The sequence below is a fragment of the Nestor notabilis genome, unplaced genomic scaffold, assembly GCF_000696875.1.
Source record: "Nestor notabilis isolate BGI_N333 unplaced genomic scaffold, ASM69687v1 scaffold9450, whole genome shotgun sequence".
In the NCBI taxonomy this organism is placed as follows: Eukaryota; Metazoa; Chordata; class Aves; order Psittaciformes; family Psittacidae; genus Nestor; species Nestor notabilis.
This window is the reverse complement of record NW_009912445.1, coordinates 22,633-49,808: the sequence shown is the minus strand read 5'-3', so window position 1 is coordinate 49,808 and position 27,176 is coordinate 22,633. Positions and strand designations below refer to the sequence as shown.

The window sequence follows — 27,176 nt, the reverse complement described above, 5'->3', positions numbered from 1 at the left end:
CCCCCCCAGTAATACTCAATATCACTTATTTTATCTTGTGCTTTCACTAATAAGTATTTCTTCATTATTAACAGTTTGCTCAGATCTGATGAAAAGTATAATCCCCCAAACCAGACAGACTTAGACAGAAATATGAGATGCAAGCATTTTTTTGTCTTTGGTCCTGTAGCAAGTATTTGTCTGATATTAAATACAGTAGGCTATGGCAAATTATATAAAATGTTTCTAATGACTATATGATAACCTTTATCATATAAACTAAGGAGGCAAATATAGTCCATTGAGGAAAAAAAAGAAATGTAAGGTACTCCCAGACTAAATCTGAGTAACTTTAGACTTTAGAGATCAGAGCTAAAATTTTGTAAGCTGTAAAAGTAGTTGGTATAAAGTGTGGCTATCTGTAAGGGTTAGTTTTGTGCACTGATTCTGCTTCTCTGCCCAAGAAATCTTGAGTTCTTGAGTTGATACACCAATTCCCGAGGCTGAAAGACTAGTCTGAGGCAATCCAATTCATATTGCACCCTGCAGTAGAATGGAAGGTTTCCAAGGAGAATTACCAAATTGTAAATACCAGTGGCTGAAGCTACACAGAGGTTGGTGAGACCAGGAGTATTCTTTCTGCTCACCTGTATCAGAAGCTTTTTCTCATCTTAGACATGGATGCTGACAATATGTGTGTTTCTAGTTTACTTCTGTGGAACATCCAATAGTAGTTTAAAATGCCAGTGAATATGGTTTAAACTAATCTGTTTAGCATGATGTTCACACTCCTGTTTTCTTCATCGCTTTAACTGTCTCCATCCTTGAAGCAAAACCTGTAAGCCTCAAAATCTGTCTTCTGTAAGGCTCTAGCCTTTTGTTTCTATTAAGCCACTGGGTGGACTAGAGCAATTTTATCAATATGTAAACTGAACAGTTCTACCTAGTCTAAACCAGAATACAGATATTTATATGAAGGCGTTCCTACTTCCAAAAAAAGCAGTGGCATGACCAAGAATTGATGGCTAATGAAGAAACAATTTGGTTAACTAGTTATAGCGAAAATGTACATATCAGACAGGCCTACTTCTTTTTCCAGGAAATGACGGTTCACACCTTTAATTCTCATCTTTGAAATTTCAGCAGATTTTAGAAGGATCATAGAACTAACTCCAGAATTTTCTAGAGACATTGTAATTCAAATTATATTTAAATTTCATTATAGTAGCTGATTTTTCACATATATTTATGTTTTAATGTAAATTCTGGTAAAGAATGTAGTATAAATAAATAAATACCTTTGGGAGGAGGTTTCTTTTCAGCTTTTTCGTGTCTTTCAGGTTTGTCTTTTTTAATTACTAGAAATGAGTACAATTGTACATTAGGGGAAAAAGAATCACAAAGAATGAGAAAATATTGCTAAAACATAACAAAATCCTGAGAAGTTTCATGTCTTCATGATTCCTCTTTTTTGTTTGCAAAATCCTTGCTTCTTTTTCTCAGGTTCACACACTGAAGTAAAAACCTCCAAAATATCTGTTGAAACTCACTGACCAGAAGACAAGTCAGTCACACAGATCTGAAGCTTTGTAGGGAATGTTTACATTGCACATTCCAGCTGACACAGATTTGCTCAGCTCAAGCTCTGAGCAGCCACGGGCTTGATCTTCTTGTGCTCCAGACAATAGAAATCTGTGTGGCTGCATTTGTCTTGCCGAAAGGTGCTTTTCTTAGCTTGGGCTCACTATTATACAAACACTGCCACAAGCCTGGTGCTCACTTCAGAACCCAGCTCGAGTGAGTTCATGTCTGTACAGGATGCACTGTGTAAACACACACTGCTATGTCCCAGAAAGGCTGTCAAAATCTTATGCAGAGACTCCTATCTTTCCTCTCTTGGTTGCCATCCAGACACATTGCTGGAACAAAATGGCTTTGCGAATTAATTACACTTCTTTTAAGCAATAACTACGTAAGAACAACATCCTCTGTAACAGCCTGGAATAGCTGCCTGTATGAGCCATGATTGATATTTACACTTATTTTTCTTTTTTAAGATAGCTGTTGCTTAGATGATGTGTTTAAATAGTATTCATATCATAGATGCTTTCTGCAGTCTTTAACAGGGGCTGGAGAAGTACCCTGTCTTTTCACTGTACACAGAGAAAACCTGCTGACTGTGGGGGGAGTAACCACCAGATTTTCAGTAATCCTGTTCCCTGAAGCTGGCCTGGAGCTGAGCATCCTCATCTTTTAGGGACTGCAAAGTGGTTGACATAGGCCCTCAGCACTCCTGGTAGCTGATCCAGTTTAGAGTGGACCCCAGACCAGAGGAAGTGGGCTTGGGAATGGATGTAGCTCAGCAGCACACTGCCAGCAGAAATGTGCCTTTGGAAGCACTGGATGCAACGAGTGCCCTAGTGCACTGAGTCCACCCATAAGGACTTGTATGGCATGGGAACACTCAAGAGGGGAAAGCAGGTCTATATGTCACACCATGGCAGCAAATCTACTTAGCTACAAAATGGCCAAATTCTTCATAAAATTTTCCAGCCAGTAACTAGAGTCATGGCTGCTATTAAACACATTAAAGCTCTAAGTGGTTATTTGGTTAGCTAGCAGAAGATAAATGGGTAAGCAGGCTGGCTGCTCATTAGGAATATCTCAGTGATTCTTGGAGGTTATTTGCTTTTAAAATCTACACAGACACCGTGGGCATTTATTTTCTCTGGATAACTCCAGTGTGATTTCACTTTATTAAAAATATCATACACTTTCAAGTTAGACACTGAAAGTAGAAAAAATGATCAAATATCCTTTTAAAAGAGACTGTACAATGGCTACCTTTCAAAGTTTTTCAAGGTTTTAAGTCTTCATTCTACTTTTCTGTAATTTTCTGTAATGTCTCTCTTCACTCCTAGCATCTGTTTTACATTTGTCTTCAAGAGTAAGATCAACTCCAATAAAGACTGATTTGTACATTTAAATCTGTATTGTCAGAGCAGATTCAAATTTAATCTAATAAATTCATGCATCCCATCATCATGAGATTAATCTAAATGACGTAACGGATTGATATTAAGATACATTGCATGGTATTTTTTTCAAGAATTAGCTGAGTAAAAGTAAGAAAAGGTAAAGACTTCTGTAACTTCATTACAGAAATACCTGGCTTCTGAAAAGCAATGCACATTAAAAAGAAGAAAGAAAGAAAGTAAAAATAAAAAGAAAATCTCAGAGCAAAACCATTCAAATGCTAAGCAATAAAAGGTTCATCTTTAAAACATGGCAAAACGGGGCAAGCTGATTGGATTTTTAAATCCGCCTGTCCAAATCATGGCTAAAGATGGCATTATCAGTCAAAGGAATGTTGAAAATCACTTCTCATACTGTTTTAGAATATGTATTATAATTAGTAGATACGTAAATCTTAACTAAAGCCATGGAGGACAGCACAAATCATGTACTGAAATGAAAATGTTATTGCAAAAAAATAAAGGCAAGAAAATGAAAATCTATTTTTGGATGTGATAGAAGATCCTGACTGAGAGACAGTAAACACTCTTGCATTAGGTTGGCACCAGACTGAAAACTGATACACAAGAGAAAGTCGCCTTTGCAAGTAAATTACTGAATCCCATTGTGGAGGAAAAGACATCATGGAATGCAAACATTATAGTCATAGGCTTATTTCTTTAGCTGCACAAGAATGATTCAGAATTATCTCTGTGTATCAAAGCAAGAGAACTAAGCAAGAAGTGTATTCTGAGCAAGACTTTATTCATGGGCTGATCAAGACCTGATCAAGCAAAAGTCAGAGCATCCAAAAAATATACAGCTTGAACTAGAAGAGCTTTATACTTTAAATACTCATCTCCACACTCTCCCAAACTATATAACCACTGAAATGCAAAAAATTTTACAAAACCTAATATCAAAATCACCATTACCTTTAAAAGGTGCTTTCTTTTCATGTTTTTCTGGCTTTTCAGGTTTCTCTTTCTGAATAGCTAGAAATACATAACAACAACATTAATGGTTATTAAAAGAGAGAAATGTTGCTTTTTAAGCCAGAAAAGTTAGAAGAAAGATTGAGAAACACAACTAGGCACCACAGCTATCCATCCAAAGAACCAGAAATACTGATTCAGCTGCTGCTGTCTGCTGTTGATGCCAAAACACGTGATTGGAACTTTCAAAAACTTGTCTACAATCCCTGAGGTTTCTACCATCAGATGGGAGAGGAGTGGCCTTTCTGGCACAATTGTAATCCCATGAAAGAAGTTAGTAAAGAAGAGCCATGCTTATTTACATTGTTTACTGTTTTTGTTGTTGTTGTTGTTGACGTTTTGGTTTGTTCTGTTTATACTGTCATTTATTATTGATTTTGGCTTATTTTTATTTTTGAGCTTTCTTGGTTATGGCTTTGGTTCATTCTGAAGGATTTTCTAAACTCCACATAACAACTAACAGTTTTCCTAGCTATGAATGATTAAACACTATAATTAATTACAAATTTAATTGCAATGGCATTATAACTAATGTTCTTTGGGGCTTTTTGTTTGCTTTTAATTTCCACTTCACAAATTGAAATAAAGTACACTGTAGTTACTAGATTTCTGGCTCATGTTTCAGAATGCACCCGAGTTGTGGAAGTCTAGAATTTTCTCCTATATGGGCTCTGATTTGCCAATTTTTTGTAATTAATGTTTACAAAATAACTTGTCCATGTCTGTGCAGAACTGATGTTTGCATGTGTTCATATTGCTTGAGGTACCCATCAGGGACCAGGTGTGTAAAACCACTATTTGACTACGGTATATGAGTTTATATTAAGAGTGAAAAAATGTATTGATGAGCATTACTATGTACTCTCCAGCCTTGTGCTGGTGCTTCAAAAGAAAGTAAAAGTTGTGGAAGATAAAGTGGTGCTGTATACCTATTTATTTCAAGTAACTACTTAAAGACTTAGTCCTGCCTGGCCCAGTACTTATGCAACAGCCCTACTCAGTATCATATTTAAAACATTTTTTTTCACATGGCCTGCCTCATTATCTTCGTTTACAGGTTGTCAGGTATTTTTCCAGGATGACCATACTCTTTTAGCAACCATAATTACTGTGAGGATTGGAAATACTCAGAGATTACTGTGAGATTATCTCCCTTCCTCAGAAAAAAACACGATAAACATGCAGATGGAATACAAACTGCTACTCAGTCTATATGTCTGCAAACCTTTATATGATTTCATGAATTCGTAAAGTTCTATAACATTTTTTCCAATCAAGGGGATACACAAATGGAAATTGATTAGACAATTAGTTCTGGGATACCTCAAAATGTAAAATAAATTCTGACATTAAATCATTACCTGCATGTCTTTCCTTTTTTTCAGGTTTTTCTTGTCTTTCCAGTATGTTTTTATGTGTCACTAGGAAAGAAGAAATGTGTTCATACATGTTAAAAAAAACATGTGGAAAAACTTAAGAATCAAAAATAATTCTACCAAGATAAGCCTTAGGAGACAAAATGCAGACTGCTTTACTCTTGAGCTATGAAGTGCACATCTACACATCATACTACACTGGTGTAAGCAGACAACTCTGGACAGGGAGTTACTGCTTACCATCCAAGCCACCGTAACATGCCTTAGCTGTTTACTACAGCAATATCATCACTTGCAATTGTCTGTTCAATCCTGGAGAGAGATTTTCAGAAAACTGTCAAGGACTAAAGCAGAGCTTACCGTAAATGCTGCTGTCTGCACTAGGAAGAGGACACCACCTGGGCCTCCCCATACTGTTAGGCAGAGGCTTGTGAAAACCCTGGAATCAGTCCTGGAGCATAAGAGCATCACATGCATAAATGACATCTCTGTCACTTGCCAGCTGGCTTAAAATGGATAACCAGTAATGGATATGGATAGCTTGTAATAGACACTAGCTGAGATCAGGCCATGTCAATGATGATGTCAGAGCCATAATTAGATGACCAGTAGGTGTAAAGTAAAAACTAACATTACAACAGTGGAAAACGTATTATGCTACCAGTTATTCACAGAACATTTTCCTCTCACTTTTCTTAGAATTTTACACATTAATTTTCCAGACAATGGGAAATAAGCATGTGGATTTTAGAGCAATTCAGAAAAATGAGCTGTGAAACTGCAAGCTAGCTTTAACTTTTACTCCTGTAGACATTGCATCGAAGTTTGGTAAAACTCCTTTTGCAAAAAATGAGAAGAATAAGGAAGTTCTTTTACAGTACTGTGAATTCCATGTCTAACTGAAGCAAAACAAGAAGGGTAGGAAATGTTCAGACTCTCACATTTTTTTAGAAATATAGTGATGAAATATATGAGAATGAGTTCCTGACATAGCTGGCTGAGTCACTGGTGACTGAGACACTTCTAATTATTCTCTGTGTCATTAGATAACTTTCCTAAACTTCATCATAGAAGTTGATTAGAAATTAGAATAGCATGTTATTTGCTCTCTGTTATCTGAATCCTGAAAAGCAAATGTATATAAAGTGGAAAATAAGCAGTTGAAATGCAGGGATGCAGTGAAACTTTGGAGTTTCCCAGTCACACTACAATGAAATGGGCCTTAAAAAAACATGTATCCCATAGTCATAGTTTTAAAATATAAAGTACAGTCTGAAAGCAATGTTTCTTAGTACTGTAAATACAGAGATTCTCTATATGCAGTACTGGGTTAGTAGCAATTGTAGTGATAGTTCACTAAACAACACTAATATATTCACTTAAAGATAAAATACAGTTAGAAAATTAGTAGGAATTATGATGAATTAAGGCAGTATAATAATACTTATTCTTCTTCATTGGCTATCTGAGATTGGCTTTCATTTATTAGCTTTTAAAAACATTAAATATTGTCTTCCTACCAAATCAAATTGAAGAGTGTCCCAAATTTTCCACAAAATAACAGAAGTCTTAATGACACCCTCGTGTTTTAATATGAGGCATTGTTGTCTTTGCTCTGTCATTTTTCGAAATCTCAGAAAAAATTTCTCATGTTACCACCATTCTATTTTCTATTAATAAATATTAATTCTAACACAAACCTGAAATTATGGGCCTGCCATTAACCTTGAGAGTCCATCTTACTAACTCAATGTATTTTGAATTATTTATAAAAAATGGAAATCTCTCCAGTCAGAGACCATTAGGAAAGCCTAGTCAAGAACAGATTTCAGGAAGGTGCATGTTCAATTTCATTGTGAGACTTGTGTTCTTGGTCTGAAATAAATCAGCTGCAGCTGGATATTGGGTCTGCTCTTTTTTGGGTGATTTATTATGACCATTGGCCTATCTGTTCTTCCAGAATGGGTTTCTTCTTCCACCTTGAAACTTCATTAATCACATTTTTATGTAAATGACATGTTCTCAGAAGGCTTAAAGTGTTTTGACAGTAGGTGTATTTCTACAAATGCCATTTTGCCAAAACATCCCTCACAACAGGCAAACTAGATGGTGGCCTTTGGATCCCAGAGCTAACTCATGAGTTGTGGGTGGAGAGGAAGCAGTATCTGATTCTGACTCTTACAACAGGTGGATCTGTAATTTGTTGCTGGCATACACTAACAAATTAGTAAATCATCTCTAACACCCTCTCCCCAACATCTCTGAAATGAGTCTGGGGAAATTTTTTTGTCTAAGGCAGGTCTCTGGAGCAAAATGCCTCCAGGGACCACGCCCTTTGTGTTACAATTTACTCATTACATTTTGCTTAGAAATATTCCCAGAGATTAATATTATGCTTGGATTTATTCAAGAAGAATAAAAAGATGCTTATTTATGCTCTGGGCATCTTTTACGTAAGTTAAAAATACAGTAAAAACTTAATCATAAGTCTCAATATAATTTTAGCCTTTTGCAGAGCAATGAATTCAGAGTGCATTTAAAATATTAATTCTCCTTCCAGCTGGCTTTCACACCTCCTCCATCCTTAAATGTAATTGGGGTTTACAAGAAGGGTCTAAAAGTCAACAGATTACTTCGTTTTGAACCACTGGCAAAAAGACAAGAAACATACTGAATACATACCCTTTAGAGGTTCCTTCCTCTCAATTTTTTCTTGTTTCTCAGGTTTGTCTCCCTGAATTACTACAGATACAAAAAAAAAAAAAAAAAATATCCACATAATAAATCTGTTATTTGGAGGTGTTATGTACACTTATTTCACTAAGGTGATTGATTGAGGAAAAACATTTGGAAATTCAAATAATGGATTTTAGCTCTGAGTCACAGGTACTAGATAATGCATAGACCTCCTTGATGTCAATATTTAATTCCAGGTTCAGGAGAAATATTTTTCCTTGAATAAGACGTCAGATGTTAGACCATATTTCTGTAAAATAAGTAATTATTCAGTGACCTTAATCTAATCTGTGGAATCTCTTTTGGTCTCATTACACAAAGCACCCTGACTCAGCTTTCTGACAGACGGAATTATTTTCAGTCTTTGAGAACATTGCTTTCTATTCTTTAAAAAAATCAAAAAAAAAAAAAAAAGAATAAAAAAGCTCCCATATTGTTTTCCATACTCTTTTTTCTTTATTTCTAGCTGTTTCTTAAAATGGATTGAAAAAACACATCTCTTTTAATCAGAGCATAACCTCAGGAAGAGCAGCTGTTCAAAACACAACCAGCTACATATCTGACTAGAAACAGGCAAACATGAATCATTATGGACTATTGCCCACCCAACTTTCCGTCCATTTTTGGAAAGACTGTGTTCTACATTCTAATGATTTAGATGTCAAAAACTGCACGTGTCAACCTCTATTACTAAAAGACTAGCATATTGTAATTTCAGGGGTAAAATATTTTCTTTGTAATGCTCAAGTTTCTGTCAACAAATAAATCACAGAAAATACAACTCCGATTAGAAGGCAACTGGGTGCTTTATACACAAGTACAGTAACAGTTTTGCATGCATTCATTTTACCAGCTTTGAAGCAAATGTCATTTCACAGAGATGCAAGCATTTTTTTGTTGGTTAAATATTTCCTCATTAGAAAATAGATCCATGTCTTCAAAAAAACCCATTACAAACATTCATTAATTTCATTCTGTCTTCCATGTGTTTGCATTATCCAAATACATTTCCAGTCATAACAGGCAAATTATTGTTGATAACAATTAGCAGCACAGGGGAAAGAGATTGAAGCAAGATTTTTCAAAGCCTTTAAGGAATAGGGACAGCCAATTTACAGTAAAAAAAAAAAAACCAACCCAGGCTGTGAAGAATGCAGCACCACCAGCAATATATTATTGAATGAATTACAGGCTATAACTCATTTAGTTGCTTTGGGATATCTAGTAACATGCCAAGGGAAAGGAGTCTGCATGCCCATTGCATGCAGAACTTTGAACATTTTAGCAGAAACTGTAGCATGCTTTTACATCTTACATTTGTACTAACAGGTGCTAGCTTTGTGCAAAACACTTGGAGCCAGTGTGTTGTCAGTTTTGGGTGGGAAAATAGCACAGTTTTGCAAACAATAGCTCTGTGATGGTCAATGGCAGTGAAACATGAGCTTCTACACACCAGGCAATAGCCCTTGTAGTCTCTATGCCAAAAACCATAGCTGAACTACGCAGAATGAACTGGCAATCAGAAAGCTTGTTTTTAGACACAGAACATCTTACTTGTATAAGAGAGACTGTTGTGGGTTTTTGTGTTTTGTTTTGCTTTGTTTTTAAATTTATTCTAGTTTCTCCATAACATTTCCCTATTTCATGCTTTGGAAAAACAAAAAAGCAAAAATCAAAAAACCAACAAAACAAAACAAAACAAAACAACAACAAGCAAAAATGAGCCTTGAAGGACATTAACTGAATTGAGTGTCAGCAGACCTTAAAGTGGACAGAAAAATCTAATTAAAGTTCCTTCATGTTATCTAAATGGTATAAAGGGATAAAATGCAAGGGCATTTGTGTGAACTCTAATCTAAAAACATGGTGAAGGAACCACTTGACTCCTTCTTGAGAAATAAAAGTAACTTGATGTATTCAGGCATGAAGCCCGGAATGTGGATAAGCAAAGACCAGACTGGCATAAGCATAAGCTATTTTCTTCCCAGTGATAGGCTGAAAGCGATCTCTGGTTAGTTCAAGAGCCCTATTCTGTATGTTGATATCCCATAGTCTCAGAGTTTGCTAATCTCAGATTGTAATGTTTGCCTCTTATGGACACTCTCAGAGATTTTGGGTAGAAATTTATCTGGGAAGGGCAGATGTTGCCAAAAATTAAAGGGCTCATTTTTCAGGGCTATGATGACTGCACATTTTTGACTCTTCAGTCACAGTACAGCAGGGCCACCAAAATCCTGAAGCTTTTGACCTGACAAACTTAAATAGGACTTTTCTTTTGCATTTTAACTGTTTCCCTCCCCCCCACACCCCAAAATGTTTTCATGTTCAGCTTCACATGTAGTCCTAAAATCTCTGTCATAGAAAATACTTCACTGTCTGCAGATCTTTACCAGATTTAGACATGCTATATCTATTTCTTTGTAAAGGATTTAATACATGTCCTTTTTCAAGCCTGCAGCACTTAGGTGCAAGCATTAGGTTTTAGAAATAAAACAGGCTGGCCACATTCCCATGCTTCTGTGAAACAAATCAGAGTTAATAAGATTTTCTTTTGCATATAAAAAACAAAGAGAAAACACATAAAAATGTTTTTAAGGCTGCTAAGTCATGCACTCTTCAGCTGAAAAATGCTGGAACTGAAACTGCTCATTCAACTTCAATCATTTTATTTGCTTTATGATACACCTTGTAATTAAAAGATCTCTTCTTTTTCTAATAGGATGTTGGACTCATTGAGAAAAAATGTGAGTAACTAAAACTAGTTTTATGAAAATTGTGTAAACTAAATTTTTCCCACTACTTAAAGAATTTTTCTTGGACTTCCTTGCACATACTGAAAAAGTATAAGCTCTGACTGAACTGTTATTAGCTTTGAATAAAATATAACACCCCAACTTGATTTTCATTAACATAGATTTGGGAAATTGATGAAATATTTTTATATGACTTTGAATGAAAATTCATCTTGAAGCAAAAAGATAAGCATGAAAAATTTCATTCTCAGTGACCAGGTTGTGGCATATTCATAAATAATCTAATATAGAAGCTTATAAAGGAAAATTTAAAGGTAATTTGTCAATGTATTCCAAACTTAATTGTATAGGAGTATTGTCATCTACTTCACATAAAATGAAAAACAAGAAGTGAGAGGTTTCTCTGAATTTCAGTCATCTAATAGTGTATTTGATTTGCAACACGTAGAAGACAGTGAAGGAGGGTATGATTTAGTTTTTCTTCATTAAGGTGTTTGAGCTAGAGACATTCCCCACCACAAAAAAAAGCAAGTGCAAAAAGAAGAGATGTAATAAGGAGGCACTAATTCTTTACCTAAGGGAAGTAAAAAGAGTTTCCAGCTAAGTTTTAAGTCTGCTGCTTAGTATAAAAGTAGGTGATGAGCACAGTATGCATGAAGCAGAGATTGCTTGCTCCAGCAAACTTTCTAAGTGCTCATCTATGGAGCAACACCCAGAAAAGTTAAGATAAAAGAACTAATACAATGAAGTTAGAGTCCATTAGGCAGAGACCATTAAATCTCTGTGTAGATGCTTTTATTCAAAAGTAACATAACCTTAGAAGTAACCTTAGATGCTATAACTGGATGTTGGACTCATTGAGAAAAAAAAAAAAAAAAACAAACCAAAAGAAAAAAAAACAAACCAAAAGAAAGAAAAAAAAGGAAAGGGGCAAAGGCTCACAGGTCCAAAACTATAATCTAAGGAAGTCATAGCAATTAATGGACTATGGAAGCACCTGCACTCATTCTAAATCACCTCAATTACCTGAGAAGGCAGAAGAGGCTTGCCTCTGACTTTGCCTAGGTCCTCAACAGCTGGCACTAGACATGCACACTCACTTTGCTCACTGCAGTGCCTACCCTGTGCTGGATTTAGCTCTGCAACACTGAATGTAAATGCCTATATAAGAGTGAGACAAGGTCCCATGAGTTACATGTTTGTATAATGTAAAATTAGGTTTAATTGTAGCAGTCAAAAAGTGTTACATCCATCTGAAATGAGATTTAGGTTTGTCAAATTGCCCAAAGAAATTGGCTTCACCCTAGGCTGCTTAAACCCATACAGCTAAATAAATACTTGACAGCTGTATCTTAGCCACCACAGCTACACTGCTATCTGTAGCATGTTACTTAGTTTGAAGTTAACTAACTCATGTATCTCTGTAGCCATACCTCCAGAAATTACACAGCCTTGTGCCAAACATGAATACGTCATTTAATTTGCTAATTTTGTCAGTTTACATGCATTTCTAGGATACTGTGGAGTCCAGCTCTATTTGTCTATTTAGCTGTCTCAAATACCTTGTCTTCCACCTACAGCAAATTAAATTATGGAGTCATATTATATTTGTCTTTATAAACTCAGAATTTATCCATATGCCAAAATACAGACAGCTTTATTCTGTGATCTTAAAATCTGCTCAAAAAAGTGATAAATACTCCACCCCTGGCAGTGTTCAAGGCCAGGCTGGACAGAGCTTTGGGCAACACGGTCTAGCGTGAGGCGTCCCTTCCCATGTCATGGGGATTGGAACTAGGTGATCTTAAGGTCTTTCTAACCCAACCATTCTATGATTCTATGATTCTATGGTTATCAGTACTGCCCTAATGACCACCTCATAGAGGTAGGAGGGACAGATATGTTCTATACATAGTAAATGAAGTGGTTCTGGAGGGCCTGGAATCTGTTTGTCAAATCAGGTTGAATTCAGAGATACTTTCTGCAGCAAGAGAGAGAAGCTAGTGTTAACTCCTAGGCAAACAAGTCCTATAATCACTGCGATTTAACATATGGCTGTGGCAGGTAACATTTAATCATCACGTTGTCTTCCTCCCTCCCTCACTCCAACAGCAATGTATCAGTGAAGTGTATCTGGGAAAAGCCACAAGGTAGATCAACCTTTTCCACTCCTTCTCAATGTCTGTTGTAGTAAGATATATTTCCCAGAAATGCAGGGCAATTCATTTCACTGTTCAAATCAGTTTTCCATAAGAATCAGAAATTGTCAATCCATATGGATGATCATTGAACCTTCCATTAGAGAAGGTACTTACATGTACTTTTATATTGATATATTTTATTATTGTTCTTCCCTGTTGCCAAAGTATTGCATAGTTACCTCTTATTCATTGATAATAATAGTAACAACAATTATGACACCTATGACTTAAACACGCTTCAGCAGCAGCTTAGAGTGTTATGTCACAAAATGACAAACTCACAGGACAGCTGCTCCAGGCTGAGAAAGCCCTATCCCTCAGCCTCCTCTTGGGCCAACTTCTCTAGCCCTGACTACCACAGTGTCCTCAGGCTAAACTCACCCCAGTTTACAGATGGCTTTCCTTAACTGGGAAGCGCAGAACTGAACACAGCATCCAGATGTGGTCTCGTGAGAGATGAGTGCGGGGGGTTAATTAATGCCTTACTGCTACTGGTGGGATGAGTTCATACAGTTCAGGGTGTCATTTGCCCTTGTGCAAGTACTAATACATCAAATATCAAGTTGGAAAGACCTTATTTTATGGTGAATTTGTGCTTATGTGTACACATAATTGTGAAATAATTTAATTTCAGTGCTCTTAAGCATGAGAAAATGCTTTGATGAATCATTTCTCATAGTATTTCCTCCTTTCATGATCAAATTGAATAAGTACAATAATTGAAATGGACTATATTCCTAGCACTTTATCAAAATATTTAATTAAAAGCAAAATTTTAGGGCACATGTTTGCCTGGCTCTTAATAGCATAAGAATCTTTCTTATAATTTCAGCCACTTCCATCTGGGATTTTCATTCATTATATCTATTCCTCATATTTTCATAAAATCTTTTCAAAATCAGGCTTATGGGTGGAAATCCCTTGTAAATCTTGGGACCTGGATTCAGGGAGGTTGACTATTCAAAAAATACAATTAAAATTATTTTTAGAACTCTAGTGTCCCCACATTTTGGTATGGATGACTGAAATTTTTTGTGGTGTTTGCATCTATTAAAAACATTCACTTTACCTCTAGATTTTTCCTATTAAACCCAACAAAATATTATAGTTGTACATGCTTCCTGGACGTACTTCAGAAGGTAACAGTAAAACTCCCTAAAGACACATGCCTTTATCATACTCTAGCTTGAGGCCAGATGGAATGTTTTCTTATAATTTTTCCTCCTATGTACAAAATACATTTTTGGAACTAAGTATGATTACAAAAAATAGCAAAAATTCTGTCCTGTGCTTCAGTAAGTGATTGTATAATAGAAGAGCATTATCAGACTTAAAGTGACTTAACTCTGACACATGAACGCTTTTTTTCTGGCATTTTATAAAATCTCAGTAATCATTTCTGCAAAGTTTATGTTCATTTATGTAAAGCAATGAACTTCTGTATAGATAAAATGGTACACAAGAGGCTGTTTTGGTCAAGGCTGCAATTTCATTTGTGTTTTTAGGATACTGTGTGTGAAAAGAGCTTAACTGGGATCCCTTGCATTATTACCTTGCTAGACCACTGATACCCTAAAAACCTCATTTCCATACAACATGATCTATTAAGTGATCGGGAAGCAGTTCTAGACACTCCAGATGACCCTACTACTTTTAATAAGCTCCCTTCTTGCTTCCTCCTGTCATTACTAAACATAGCATTGGTGCCTCAGAGAGATGTTAATCAAATTTTATGCAACGTAACCTTTACAGAGGAGGTTTTCTTAGGCAAAAAATCTGCACACATCCCAGGAAATTTCTTTGTTTACCTGACCTCTGAAAACCAATCCAAACCAGTTACTCTGTGCATTTTTGGAAAGTGCCAGTTAGAAGAGATAGAAAAAGAGTAAGTAAGTTCTTAAAATGGAGGCTTTTCTTATCTCTGATACACACCTGGCTCACTGTTAACTATGACTTCGCAACTTGGATGGCACCTACTGGCCTATAAATTTGGTTTTTTCCTTGCCCAACACAGTTCATGCTTTTTGCACCAGAGGAAGTTCATCAGCACTCTACTATCTTGCACCTTTCCTACAAAAAAGATTTCTGGATAAGTTTGGGTGGGAGAATGTTCATTGACAGTATAGCCACACAAAAAAAATGACACTATTTGCTAATGTTAAGGTATACACAATTCTTTGATAATTTACAACTTGAATGCTTCTATAATACAAAAGTGATAACATATGTAGTTAACAAATACACTGTATATTACATATATATATACGTAGATAATCAGATAGAAATATAAAGTTACCCTTTGGTGGTTGTTTTTCATGTCTCTCCAGCTTCTGTTTAGGAATTTCTGAAAACAACGAGATGTAGATTTATCAATATTATAATTAGCTCCACAAGCAAAATATCAGATGCATTTTCATAATAAAAAACCCCTAAGTTCTTTAAATATTATAGGAGCCCCATGCTTTTATCATCTACATATTCAGAATCATACCCAACACAGTTCAGTTGTATATATGTATGTATATATAGACAAAAATAATAAAATTAAGTGACTTTAATAATTATTCTGGGTTTAATTAAGCAATTTTAAAGTCAAAAATATGTTTTGCTGGTCTGTACCAGCTATATAGTAATATGTGTTGGTCATGTTTTCCAAATAACCTTTAAAAGGAAAAAAATGTTCTTTTAACCAGATTTACTAAATTTTTTAAAGCTTACATGCTGAACTGGTAACTCCAACATACAATAAAAGACAGATTCAATGCTGTATACAGATTACAGAAATAAAAGTTCCCAGGTTAGGGGTCATTGAATTCGAGAACAACTCATTTGCTATATAGAATCATAGAATAGTCAGGGCTGGAAAAGCACTGAGTACTGTATTGTTAGAAGAGGAAGTGGTACAGTATTTACCTGCTTTTGCTACACTATCTCTTTTGAACAAAATTCCTCACCTATGACATCGATATTAAATTACTGCTATAAATCTCTTCAACTGATTTTTTCCTACTGTGCCAAACCCAGGATAATATGGAAAATGCAACATGCTGAATTTGAGAAAAAGCAAATCAGAATTAAATCAAGCTTGCATAGCACTGTTTGCATACAGTGGCAGAAATGTAAAGGTCGCTTATTAAAGGTGCCCAGTAAAGTTATTAAGACTATACAGAGTGCCAGGTTCATATTATTGTGCATATATTTCCTTCAGTAGGAAATTGGTATAAAATACTGGATCAAATTTGTCTTCAACAAAAGCACATGGCAAGCTCACAGACTCTGTGGGAAATGCCTCTGTATTTTAGGGTTAGATTTTGCCTGTAGTGTCTAATTAACAAGGAAGCACTGACCCTAAAATTAATCCACCAAAGAAAATATTATGCATATTACATCTCAACTCTAAGGAGCTATTTTAATGCCTATTGAAGAAAACTGAAATCTTCCGCTTATATCCTTAGTTATTTGTTCAGGTTGTAACAGCACATACATTGCCAAAGAGATCCAGGCAATGGTAATTTCCCTTCTCACAACTCTGATCTTAGTATAAGTTCTTGAAAATAAATACAGAATGTTTTTATTGGGTAGTATTTGCCATCTGAAATACTGATTGTGTCTGTTTGGAGGAAACTTAACTATTCTATGGTATCAGCCTATGTTGTCTTCAGATAAAAAGAACATTATTTCACTGACGTAAAGTGCAAGATAGTTCAAAATACATAGCACTGTTAGCTACTAATGTATGGCAGCATAACTAAGCTAATTATATGATGACATTAAGCTAAAGGATTTTTTATTCACTTTTCATCTTGTTCCTTGCAGCCTGATTGTGTAGTTCATTTATTGTTATATAAACCTCAAAGGCTGTGATTAGGAAGAAATCATGCCATATTGATTAACTGTATTTCATCTTAGCCTGGATTATTTTTTCTTTCTGCAGCTATGTGAGGGTTCTTTTTCTATCAACTGAGAGAATTCAGTTGATAGAAAATCCTTTTCTGGATTTTCAGTTTCCCTGCCTGTTCTTGTCACTTCCTCTGCATTGCAACATACAGTGGAGACATATCTTACCCAGCTCAAGAGGTCATCCTACACACAGAGGTGAATATGGCCCACTAAGTGATAAATCACGTTCTTCAGGCAGTCATCTACACAGGCACGTATTCCTTAATTGCCTTAAGATGCCTCAACTTTTCTGGGTTCCCACACATCCCATGTGTCTCACTACAGAAAATGGGCCTCTCTGTATTGGAAAAAAAAAAGTCTAAACTTTTGTTCTTTCAAAAAAAAAAAAAAAGTCTTCAAAATTGCTAGGGGTTTAGGGAAATTCTTACTGCTAACTTGACTGCGAAATATGTATGGAGCAATGACTCTAGAGCTGGCCATCTAAATCAGTCTCACATTGTATCAACAGTGGAGCTTACTTGACACAAATACTTCAGTAAGGTACACAAAAAAAGTCACTTTCTAGACAGCTCCACTGAGAGTCTCATCAAATGTGCCTCTATAATTTCATGACACATCACAAAAAATCCTGCACAAATTCCTTAAAGTGAAATACAGTGTGTGTATATATGTTTTTATATATTGCAAAGTAGGCATCAATAAGATCTCTTCATAAGCTTCCTATTATAGCTTGAGCCATCATAAAAAATTGCAGCCTGGAACACATCAATTCTGATACATTACAAGCTAAACTTTCCCACCACTTATAAATCTAGTCTCAATATATGCTGATCTTGATCAATTTACAAGATACAAAATAGTGACTCTTTGATAACTCCAAAATATTTAAAATAAGGAAACACAATGGATTATTGGGCAGGTTTCTTTTCTGTTCTGAGAATTTGGATACTTTCTGCTTCATCTTTAATGACAAATAGCTTTAATTTTCTAGTAATCACATCATACCTTATTGCTGAGTTGACAAAGCGGCTATAATATCATAGAAGACTTACAGGGCCAGTTTAAAGCATGTAATTTATCTCTATCAGTGTGGCACATTGTTAATAAATCCTAAATATTACGAATTCATGTTTAGAAAAATGACAGAATCAAGCAGCAGCAAGGATAATCTTTGTCACCACGGCAACCATTCCGATCCTTTATGAGATGACAGCATGGTTTATTAAATTATTGTAAGGGAGTATGTATTTTAAAGGCTGTATTTCATTGTTTTCTTCAGTTATCAAGCAGACATGAAAAATTATCTTTGCCCTTGCAATCCTTGGATTTTGAATGGGTAAGTACTTTATTTCCTTAAATATGGATACTGCTTGACACTGACTTCTCTAGACCACAGGTCTTGTGCAGATATAGGGAACTTGCAGGTTGATTAACTAATGCCAAGACGGGAAGCTAGCAGTCTCCTCAGTGACCATTTCAAGATACTGAAAGGCAATATATTTGACCATATTGTTAGCAGGCCCATATATCTATGCACTGTTGACCTAAAGCAGGCCCTCACAATCAGCTGATGATCAGTGTTACAGACAGCTTTACTGAAATAGCTGTTGAATATGCAGTTAGTGTACTAGCTTCCCCCACCCCTTACCCAGCTAAGCTTCATTAACAGCAGTTCACAGTGTCTAACGACAGCCCAGCATTGGTTGCACATTACAAAGCCCCAGCTGTGGGAAGATCAGGGTGGGAGAAAGAGAAAAAATTATAGTTCCCTGAGTCTGCAAATTAATGATGCAGCATTTGTGTAGGTTTACATCAGCGTGAATGAAGAGCACGGCCCCTCATGGTAGGGCATGAGATTCCTGGTTCCTGGAACAGTTCCCTTATTCATCTGTTCTTGTGTTTCTGATTTTGATATTTTGTTATTTCCTTTTATGGCATAATGAAATGTATAGCCTTATTCTTGGCTATTTTAATTGTATTGTGTTATGATAGCATCTATGGGACTCAGTCTACACGGATTGCTTTAGGTACCACCTGGTGTCATAACATGATATAATATCCTATCTATCTCCTCAACACAGGAGGGCTACATTTCTTCTCTTAGTGGGAAAGCATAGCTCTGCATCTTGCTTTGTCAGAGGATGAAGTGGTGTGTAGCAATCTGGCATTGCTAAAACAGCTCCTAGACCTCACCCTCTGCTGAGTTTCCATCTTAACGGTGAAATATACCTTAAAAAAAAGAAAGAAAAAACACAACAAAAAAAAGAAAAACCCAATAACCAAACAACAAACCAAATAAAGTGTCATTGGTATGAAAGGCAAAGAGAAAAAAAAAAGGATTATTGTCCCATCTGAAACTCAAAAATACTTTATTCAAGATAGCCCAAAAGTCAGCAAAAGAACTGGGATTTTAATTCTGATTCTTGACATTCAATATTATTCTTAAAGCCATCCTGTTTCTACTTAAATACTGTAATGAGGATGGAACATAGGTTTAATGTATCTTTTAAAGGTATAATTGAACAGATAGAATTTCACTTGAAATGCTAATACATTGTTCTAAGAAAAATTTACCAGTTGGTCATCTTTTTTTCATAGTCTTTTACAGGTAACACAGCAATATACACCATCAGTGTTTTGACATTTTTTCTCTTATGAACATCTAAGTGTGAAAAGGAAAATGAGTCCTATTCAGAGTCCTGGTGAACCAGAGGTTAATAATTTGCTCCTGAGTAGTTAAAACCCTTACAGCTCTTGCCAGCAATTTAATGAGGCTATATCCTTGCTAGTTTGTCAAGACTAAATTGGTAGCAGGCAGCTGATTATCCTGAAAAGTTGGTGGAAACAGATACTAAGGGCAAGGAGTGAGTGGTGTTAAAGAGCTTTAGAAGATGAGAAGGATGTAATTTCTAATGCGTTTGTAGATGCTGTCTGTATGAAGAATTGTAGTCAACTCTCCTGCTGCTGGTATTCGTAGGAGAAATTTCCAGTCGTGCAGCTGATGTGTGTGTTGAATCTAGATAGTACCAACTGGTGAAGGTGATGGTTATCCTCATGGGGCTAGGAGGAGAATAAAGGAAGTTGTGTATTAAAGCAGCTTCTAGCTATCTACTGATATATTGTGTAGCTGTACTCTAGAGGAAAAAAACAAGTTTTGCAACAGGAAAAAAGCATGGCGGAAAAAAAAATAACAGGAAATATTTAATTCGGAAATTAAATTGCTGTATTATGCCTATATCCAGGAACAAAAGACAGTGTAGCAGAAGGCTTTAGGTACCAACATTCAGTGTTGGAAACTGAATGACACATATAACTAATTTAGGTGTCTTCCCTACTAGCTTGCTGGTAGCACAGCCTTATCCCCAGTGTTTTCTTAGACCTTGCCCTGTTCTGAGGATTAATAGTAACTTCACACTGGGGTGCAGAACAACTTTTCCTGAAGTCATGTGTCATAAGATCTTTCTTGAAAATGTTAGGGGAAATTAATTGCCTCTTACTGATAAAAATGCTGAACAGTTTGTGTGCTCATTCACTGTGTGAGGTAATGGGCCACAGTGCCTTTTAAATATGGTTTCAAAATTATTTATCCGTCTCTTTGGAAATCACAACTACAATTCAAAGTGAGAATGTAGGTTTCTTTTTTTTTTTCTTTCAAATTTTGCCAAATTATACAGTGTTGCTTTCATTTGCTGTATAAGACTGCTTTTGACAGAGATCACAGAATACTATTTCTCATTCTTCTTGGTGAAAGCCCTCCACTTTGGTGTATATTTACCCCTAACAACATGTTTTTCTAAACTGTAAATATTGCTGTGAAGTGATGTTGGTTTTCCTAAACCTGTTCAGTAAAAGCTCAGCTACTCCACCTTAGTTGCCCTTATTCCCTCCACTTGATACTTTCTTTGACATCCCTAAACAGCTATTAGAGTTACAGAGAACATGACCTTCACATTTTTCTGGGCAATTTACCCATCTTGAGCAACATAAAGCAAACAAGTAGGTTTTGTGTTGCTTCAAGATTGCAGGGATTTAACATGGCATTCCAGATATGTATGAAGCTTTCATTGTAAAGCCAGAAGAGGACAAAAATAAACAGATTAGATTCCAGTTCAATAGATATTCAATTGTTCCCATGCTATTGCATTTTCTTTAGTCTATAATAAAAATTCACTGTAGATGACCTGCTGGCATCTTCGTCATCATGCTGAGACATGCTTTTATTCCAGTATGGTGTTTTATAATTTTTATTTTTACAAGACTATACATTGAAGGAGATGAACTGCAAGGAAGACATTTTTAGAACAGTTTGCATGTTATTTTCATAACAGCAAAACATCCCAGCCCCTGTAAAAATTTTATTACAAGCCAGTCTTTCATAATCTCCAACTTTCTAAACGGAACTTATTCCACTCCTTCTTTTCTCATTATGTTAAAGACAATTAAATATATACATACTTTTCCTTATTTCTATGTTTGAAATAACATTCCTCTTACTACAGAACAAAACAGCTTTCGCAATTAATGATAAGTAGACATATGTCATTATCTAACTACATACATATTATTTTACTGATTGTTGTGATTTCCTTCTGTTGTTGTGTCATTGTGTCATTGATCTTTCCCCTTTGTTTTTATATGTTTGGGAATTTTGTGTATCTACCAAGCCTGCTTAAAAACTTAATCCTGCAAAGTCTTTCAATACAGAATTGTCTTTTAGCAAAATAGGAAAAGATTTCTTTTTCAGTAGCGGTATTTTTGTGGAAGGAGGGAAAAATAGAAAAAAGAAATCAAAGAGTAACCACAGTTCTTTTGCTCAGCTTTAAAAATTGTCAACTCTGCAGATCCTACCTTAATGTATTAGTCTTCAAATATATATTCCTATAAATTCAATCACTTCTAGAGCCAATTGACCTTTTATTTATTTTTTTTTTTAGGGTTCTGACATGCAGAGATATTGTTTCTGTGGGTCATGAGCATGGGGCTCTACTTTTCATATCCTATCTTTGGCACTGCAGTCGCTGTGAGGGGATCTGAGTTCACTCAGAAACATTCAGGACCTCCAGTTTTGGTGCTGTGGATTTAACTGAGTTTTGGAAGATCCCTCTCACTTCCCAGGTCAGGTAATTACTCTGTCTCAGGCACATCAGGCTCCCAGCCAGGGAGGCATCTTCTCTGAGTCATAAACTCCCCAGTGCTCCATTGCTGGGGCACAAACGTTTTCGACAAAGGTAACAAGGATAGTTTTGCTTAGTGTTTTCCCCAGTTTAAGAGGATAGCTTAAACAGCTGCAAATCTTTGTGCTGCTACACTTCCCAGGATTTCTACTAGCCTTGTGGCTCAAAACTCTCTTTGTACCTTTTGAAAGGTAGCTGGCAAGTCTGGATTAAAATGTTTCAAGTCAAGTTGAAACTCAATCACTCTTCTTCAGCAGGCAAAAGAACTTTAATTGAACAACCCTGTTCCCTAGTGGCATATAGTTTTGTTTCATCTGGATAATACGGAAAATAGTTCCTTCCCATTATAAAATGCTGTTTTTTCATGGGTATGCTATTATTGTATTGATCAGAGTAACTAAAAAAAGATGAGATTGTTAAAAGAACATTAATAACAGAAATGGATGCCGCAAAAATGCAAAAAATACATATCTGGAAAGCAGTTTAACATCTGAGAATTGAACCGATCAATGATTTTCGTCTTTTAACACAGGGTGTACTTTACACAAAGATATGCAAAATGCTTTGTAGTAGAGTGTAGCCTAGGGAGACAGTGAAAGCCTTTTAGAGAGATCTATTATAGCAAGTCATATACAGAAAAGTGAACATTACTATATGGCAACATAAAAGAAACTGAATTCAGTAGGCATTGCCAGTGCAAATAGATATATACTTTAGGGAATGAATGGAACTGCATAATTAATTTCTAAGAAGCATATAACAACCACATTGGCAACTCAGTTCTTAGGTTGCATGTGTGGTATTCTGAAGTTCTTTTCTCTAGTCCATTTCCAATTTTTTGTTTGGAAACTGTTTTCTGAACATGAATATTACCTCCAGAAAACCCACTTGTTTTATTTTTCCCAGATTTGTTACTGTATAGCAAAAGGATTTCTAAATTATGAAAGACAATGTTCTAATTTCAGTATTCTGCCCAGAAATATAGTTACCATGTTAGCTAGCAATGTGAATTTTTCCCAGTATTCTTCTAAGATAAGATATTAAAAACCATTTATTTATAACTTATAGTTATTTTAAACCTTAGAAAACCCTTGTAGCAAAGAATTTTATATGTAAGAATCTTAAGAGGCACCTAGTGGCATTTTAAACATCCTAAGGTACTCTGGTAGTCATTAGGTGCACTTCACCCCTATGTCCTGTGTCATCTCTGCTAGTTCCATGCTACGTTTGAGATACCATGTGGTATCTAAAATGGCACTAGTCAGCTTTGTTTATTCATCTGATTCCTGCCCAATATGTTTCTAGTGTGAGAAATGGTTGTTGCTTAATGATAATGAGTTAAAAGCAAACCTTCCTAATGCATGCAGCACTTTAAGATAAGAGTGGGACTAATTGCTATTTAACTAATCATGTGGGAATTTAGGAAAGAAAAAAAAAATCTTCAAGATCTTGTTATTAAACCAAATGAGTTCTAGCAACTTACTGACCTGGTTGTTCTGCTCCCTAACATTAATCTACATAACCTACACTGGGATCATACGAGTGGAAGATGAATTACAGCCACTCAAGAACTGTGTCCCTATTGAATTCAGTGACACCCTGCCTCAGGGAGTCTTTGACTGGGGCAAATATCTAGAGTATAGAGAACTGTTTTTGGAAGTTATCACTATAATTTTAATAGTTCTGATATACTTTCTGAGACATTTGTACTGGTCACTCTTGGGCAGCAATAAGGATTTCTATCCCATCCACGGGGTGAGCTGGACTTTTGGTCTGATCCTACGTAACTGTTCTTACGTACTTAATAGATACAAACAGTCTGACACACACTATAAATTGCAGGACCTTAAATATTTGTGATTATGTTTTTAATTACCCTATCTGAATACCCAAACCAGTTCTTTTTAGGCATTTACAGGCAAAAAACCACTTTCAAATACAGTTTACCATCTAAGCTATCTAAGCAGATGGTTCCTACTTCTCCCCTTTCCCAGGCAAAGCTGTCATAGATGTCTGCTTGACTACTCTTAAACAGAGAAATGAGAAATGATCTGGTCTCAGAATCTTTCCATTTGGGAGCATTTTGGTGGTTGTTGTTAGCGCAGATTAATATTCAGATCTGAACAAATAAATAGTTTGTGCTGTTGTGCTGAATAAGACAGAAGACTGAAGACAGAAAGATAGGTGCTTTGCCAAAAAGTTTATTTATAATTAACAAAATTTCTTTCAAGCTTCGAAGAAATTTATGGGGTTTTGTGGTTTCTTGTTTTAATCTATGATTTTTGAACTGTATTGTTCTAAAAAAAACCAACAAAGCCAATCAAAATTACAGGCAAGTAAAAAAAGTAGGATCATTTCATGTAACTATTTTATACATCTTTCTACCTCATACATAACCTAGCTCACAGAAATTTAGCGATCTATCTCTACCTCAAGGAAATAAGGTTTCTTCTTATTTTTGATATAGAATAATCTTAAGCCAATAAAAAACTATTTGGTAATACAGGCGTGGTTAACAGTATCACGAAGGTGGTTTATTTCATACTGTGCTTTCTAGTTGTATTTATTGAAATGAAAATTACTTACATAGTGACCTACACATATGTGTTTTTGTGTGTGAAAGGAAGTGCAAGACAGAGAAAGAGAAAGACAGAGAGAGGATTTAATCTGAGCCAAAATATAAAATTAAGGAAGGATATCTTACAACAATTTCTTAAGCTTTGAAGTATAGAATAAAAAACCGAAATAATTCTCACGTTAGAATATTTTCCAAAGGTTTCCAACAACTTATTGATAAGACCACATACCAGATTCAAGTTTCCCAGCCAGAATGCATTGACTTTAACATACAAAAAAACACCCACTGTTATATGTACAGTGTTTTTCAGGTGTACACTGGCTACCTGAATGAGGAATCCATGTTCAGATTTTAAATTGTCAGATACTCATATGTAAACTAGCGTGAAGTTCCAGAATAGTTTAATAATTACATTATCAGCCATGGATTACAATGCTGAAGTGTCTGCACTTGCTTATCTTTTACAGATCATTATTTCTAATTTTGCGCACCAGGTTTCTCAACTCTTTTGCAAACTCGCAACTGATATCAGTATTGTCCATCAAAAATTATAAATACTTATCTTTTTATATAACAATAATTTTTAGTAAAAAGGACCAAAATATAAGAAAACATACAGCTGTCAAAATTTGTCTCTAAACATAAAACTAAGCCAGAAAATATAAACAAGACTATCAGTCGTAAAAATTGTTCTAGAAAGGAATAAAGCCAACAGCATATTAAGCCTGCAAGAAACAGTTATTAGGCTTCTCAATATCTTTTGTGAAAATGCTGTGCAGTTTTAGCATGTTGAGAATGCCCACTATTAAAGACTGCAAAGTCCTCTACAGGGTATTCTTTTACTACCTCCGCTGAAGAACACTTTCCCCCTCCCGCCCCAGACAGTATCAAATACTCTTTCTTTTCCAATTATTAAAGATAAATATTAGTAATAAGTCTTGGACTAGAAAAATAATTGCAATAAAAAGGCACTCAAGAGACATTTTTATCCTTTCAAAAGGATTCTGAAACTGATATTAGTCCTGTTGCATGTGCAAGCCTATTGTCATTACTTGTACTTTTATTATCTTTACTTTCAATTTACATCTCTAGGAAGGTGATCTTTGCTTTCCCTGGGTTTGTAATTATCATTATACTTTTCTTCCTTCATCCCTACAGTGTCCTTACTACTCCCCTTGAAGTTTTTCCAATATGTAATTGTATTGTGGTACTAGCAGTCTTCTTAATTTTTCAGTTACTATATTCCATTGTAAAATAATTTTTGTGCTAACATTTTAGCATTCATAGTATCTTCTAGTCAGCAAAGCAAAAAAAAGAGTGAATGCTTGTCCCTACACCAAAACTAGCTATGGAGATTTTTCAAAAACTTTCATCCTATTCATGAGTACCACGATAACTGTGGATTAGATCCAATACAAATACTTAAAAATCAGGCACAGCAACTATAATGCACATTTACAGAGTGAAATTTGAGAGTTGTTATCTGTAAATAAGTGCAAAACATTCATCTTCTGGAGAAAGCAGTAGTGTTCTGCACAGCCTGGGTAAATTTTTTGTTTAGGATATTCAAATGCCATGAGCATATCCTACTTGCACAAGCTTGTCTGAGCCCTCACCTCCCAGGACTTTTCCTTCTGCATCCCATGAGCTTTAGCTCTGGGAGTTAATGTCACTGTGCCTAAGCAGAAAAGCTGTTGACTAGACTTTACCACACAGCTCTCAGAAAACTTCTGTATAGTCTTAGACCCAGGAAATTCAGCTCCTTGTTGTTTACACAATTTTAAGAGAAGCCTGCAAAGAGAGACAGTAACAGCTCTAAGGAGCTCAGAGCTGCCTGTCACTCAGCAGATATGCACAGTACTCTGCACTGGCATGTCCAAGGGACTGGTGGCTTCAGGCCACCTATACAGTATTTCTGTAGCCCACAAAAAAGAGGTGACAAAATCAGGTATAATCAAGGACAAATCTTAGCTGCTAGGATGAAATGGAGACCTCCAGTTGTCTGGAGATGATAACAAGTTATTTGAGGATGTTAGTATGTGAAAGCTTATGGCTATACCCAGAAAGGGTCTTAGACCACTTTATTCATCAGTCCTCATCAAGAAACCGCTTTTTGCAGGGAGGCAAATACTCAGGCAAATACTCAGGCAAACATTTCAAGCTGGCAATTAGATACTCAGCTTCTCAGATGAAGGACTTTTAGGCTTGAACATTCACCTTATCCCTTCTAACTGACTAATATAAGCAGCTTCTAGTTGAATTCTATTTCTACAGCCTAGTGACCCAATGCAAAGTGTATGGTACGTCACTGATTTCCAAAGAAGCAGGCATTGCAATGCTGAGCATGAAGTTGTCCAGAATATTTGTATGCCTTCGAAGCAGTGAAGTATCCCACAGTACTCCCAGCCTGGTCAGCTACAGTGGCCCATGGTGAATAGACACCTTCTACCTATGTACCTAGCATTCCTG

The 27,176-nt window shown here is 35.8% G+C and overlaps 1 protein-coding gene across 1 annotated transcript in view; it reads right to left on the bottom strand.

The window, feature by feature from the left end:
* The window catches only part of TRDN (triadin), a gene marked incomplete at its 3' end in the record, with an annotated part of 43,645 nt that overhangs the window by 334 nt on the left and 16,135 nt on the right, over positions 1-27,176 (bottom strand). Inside the window, exons 3-5 of the mRNA XM_010019465.1 lie at positions 5,351-5,410; positions 3,930-3,989; positions 1,278-1,337 (exon numbers count right to left, since the gene is read on the bottom strand). Coding sequence (XP_010017767.1) covers positions 1,278-1,337; positions 3,930-3,989; positions 5,351-5,410 — 180 coding nt within the window. The remainder of the gene's footprint in view (positions 1-1,277; positions 1,338-3,929; positions 3,990-5,350; positions 5,411-27,176) is intronic.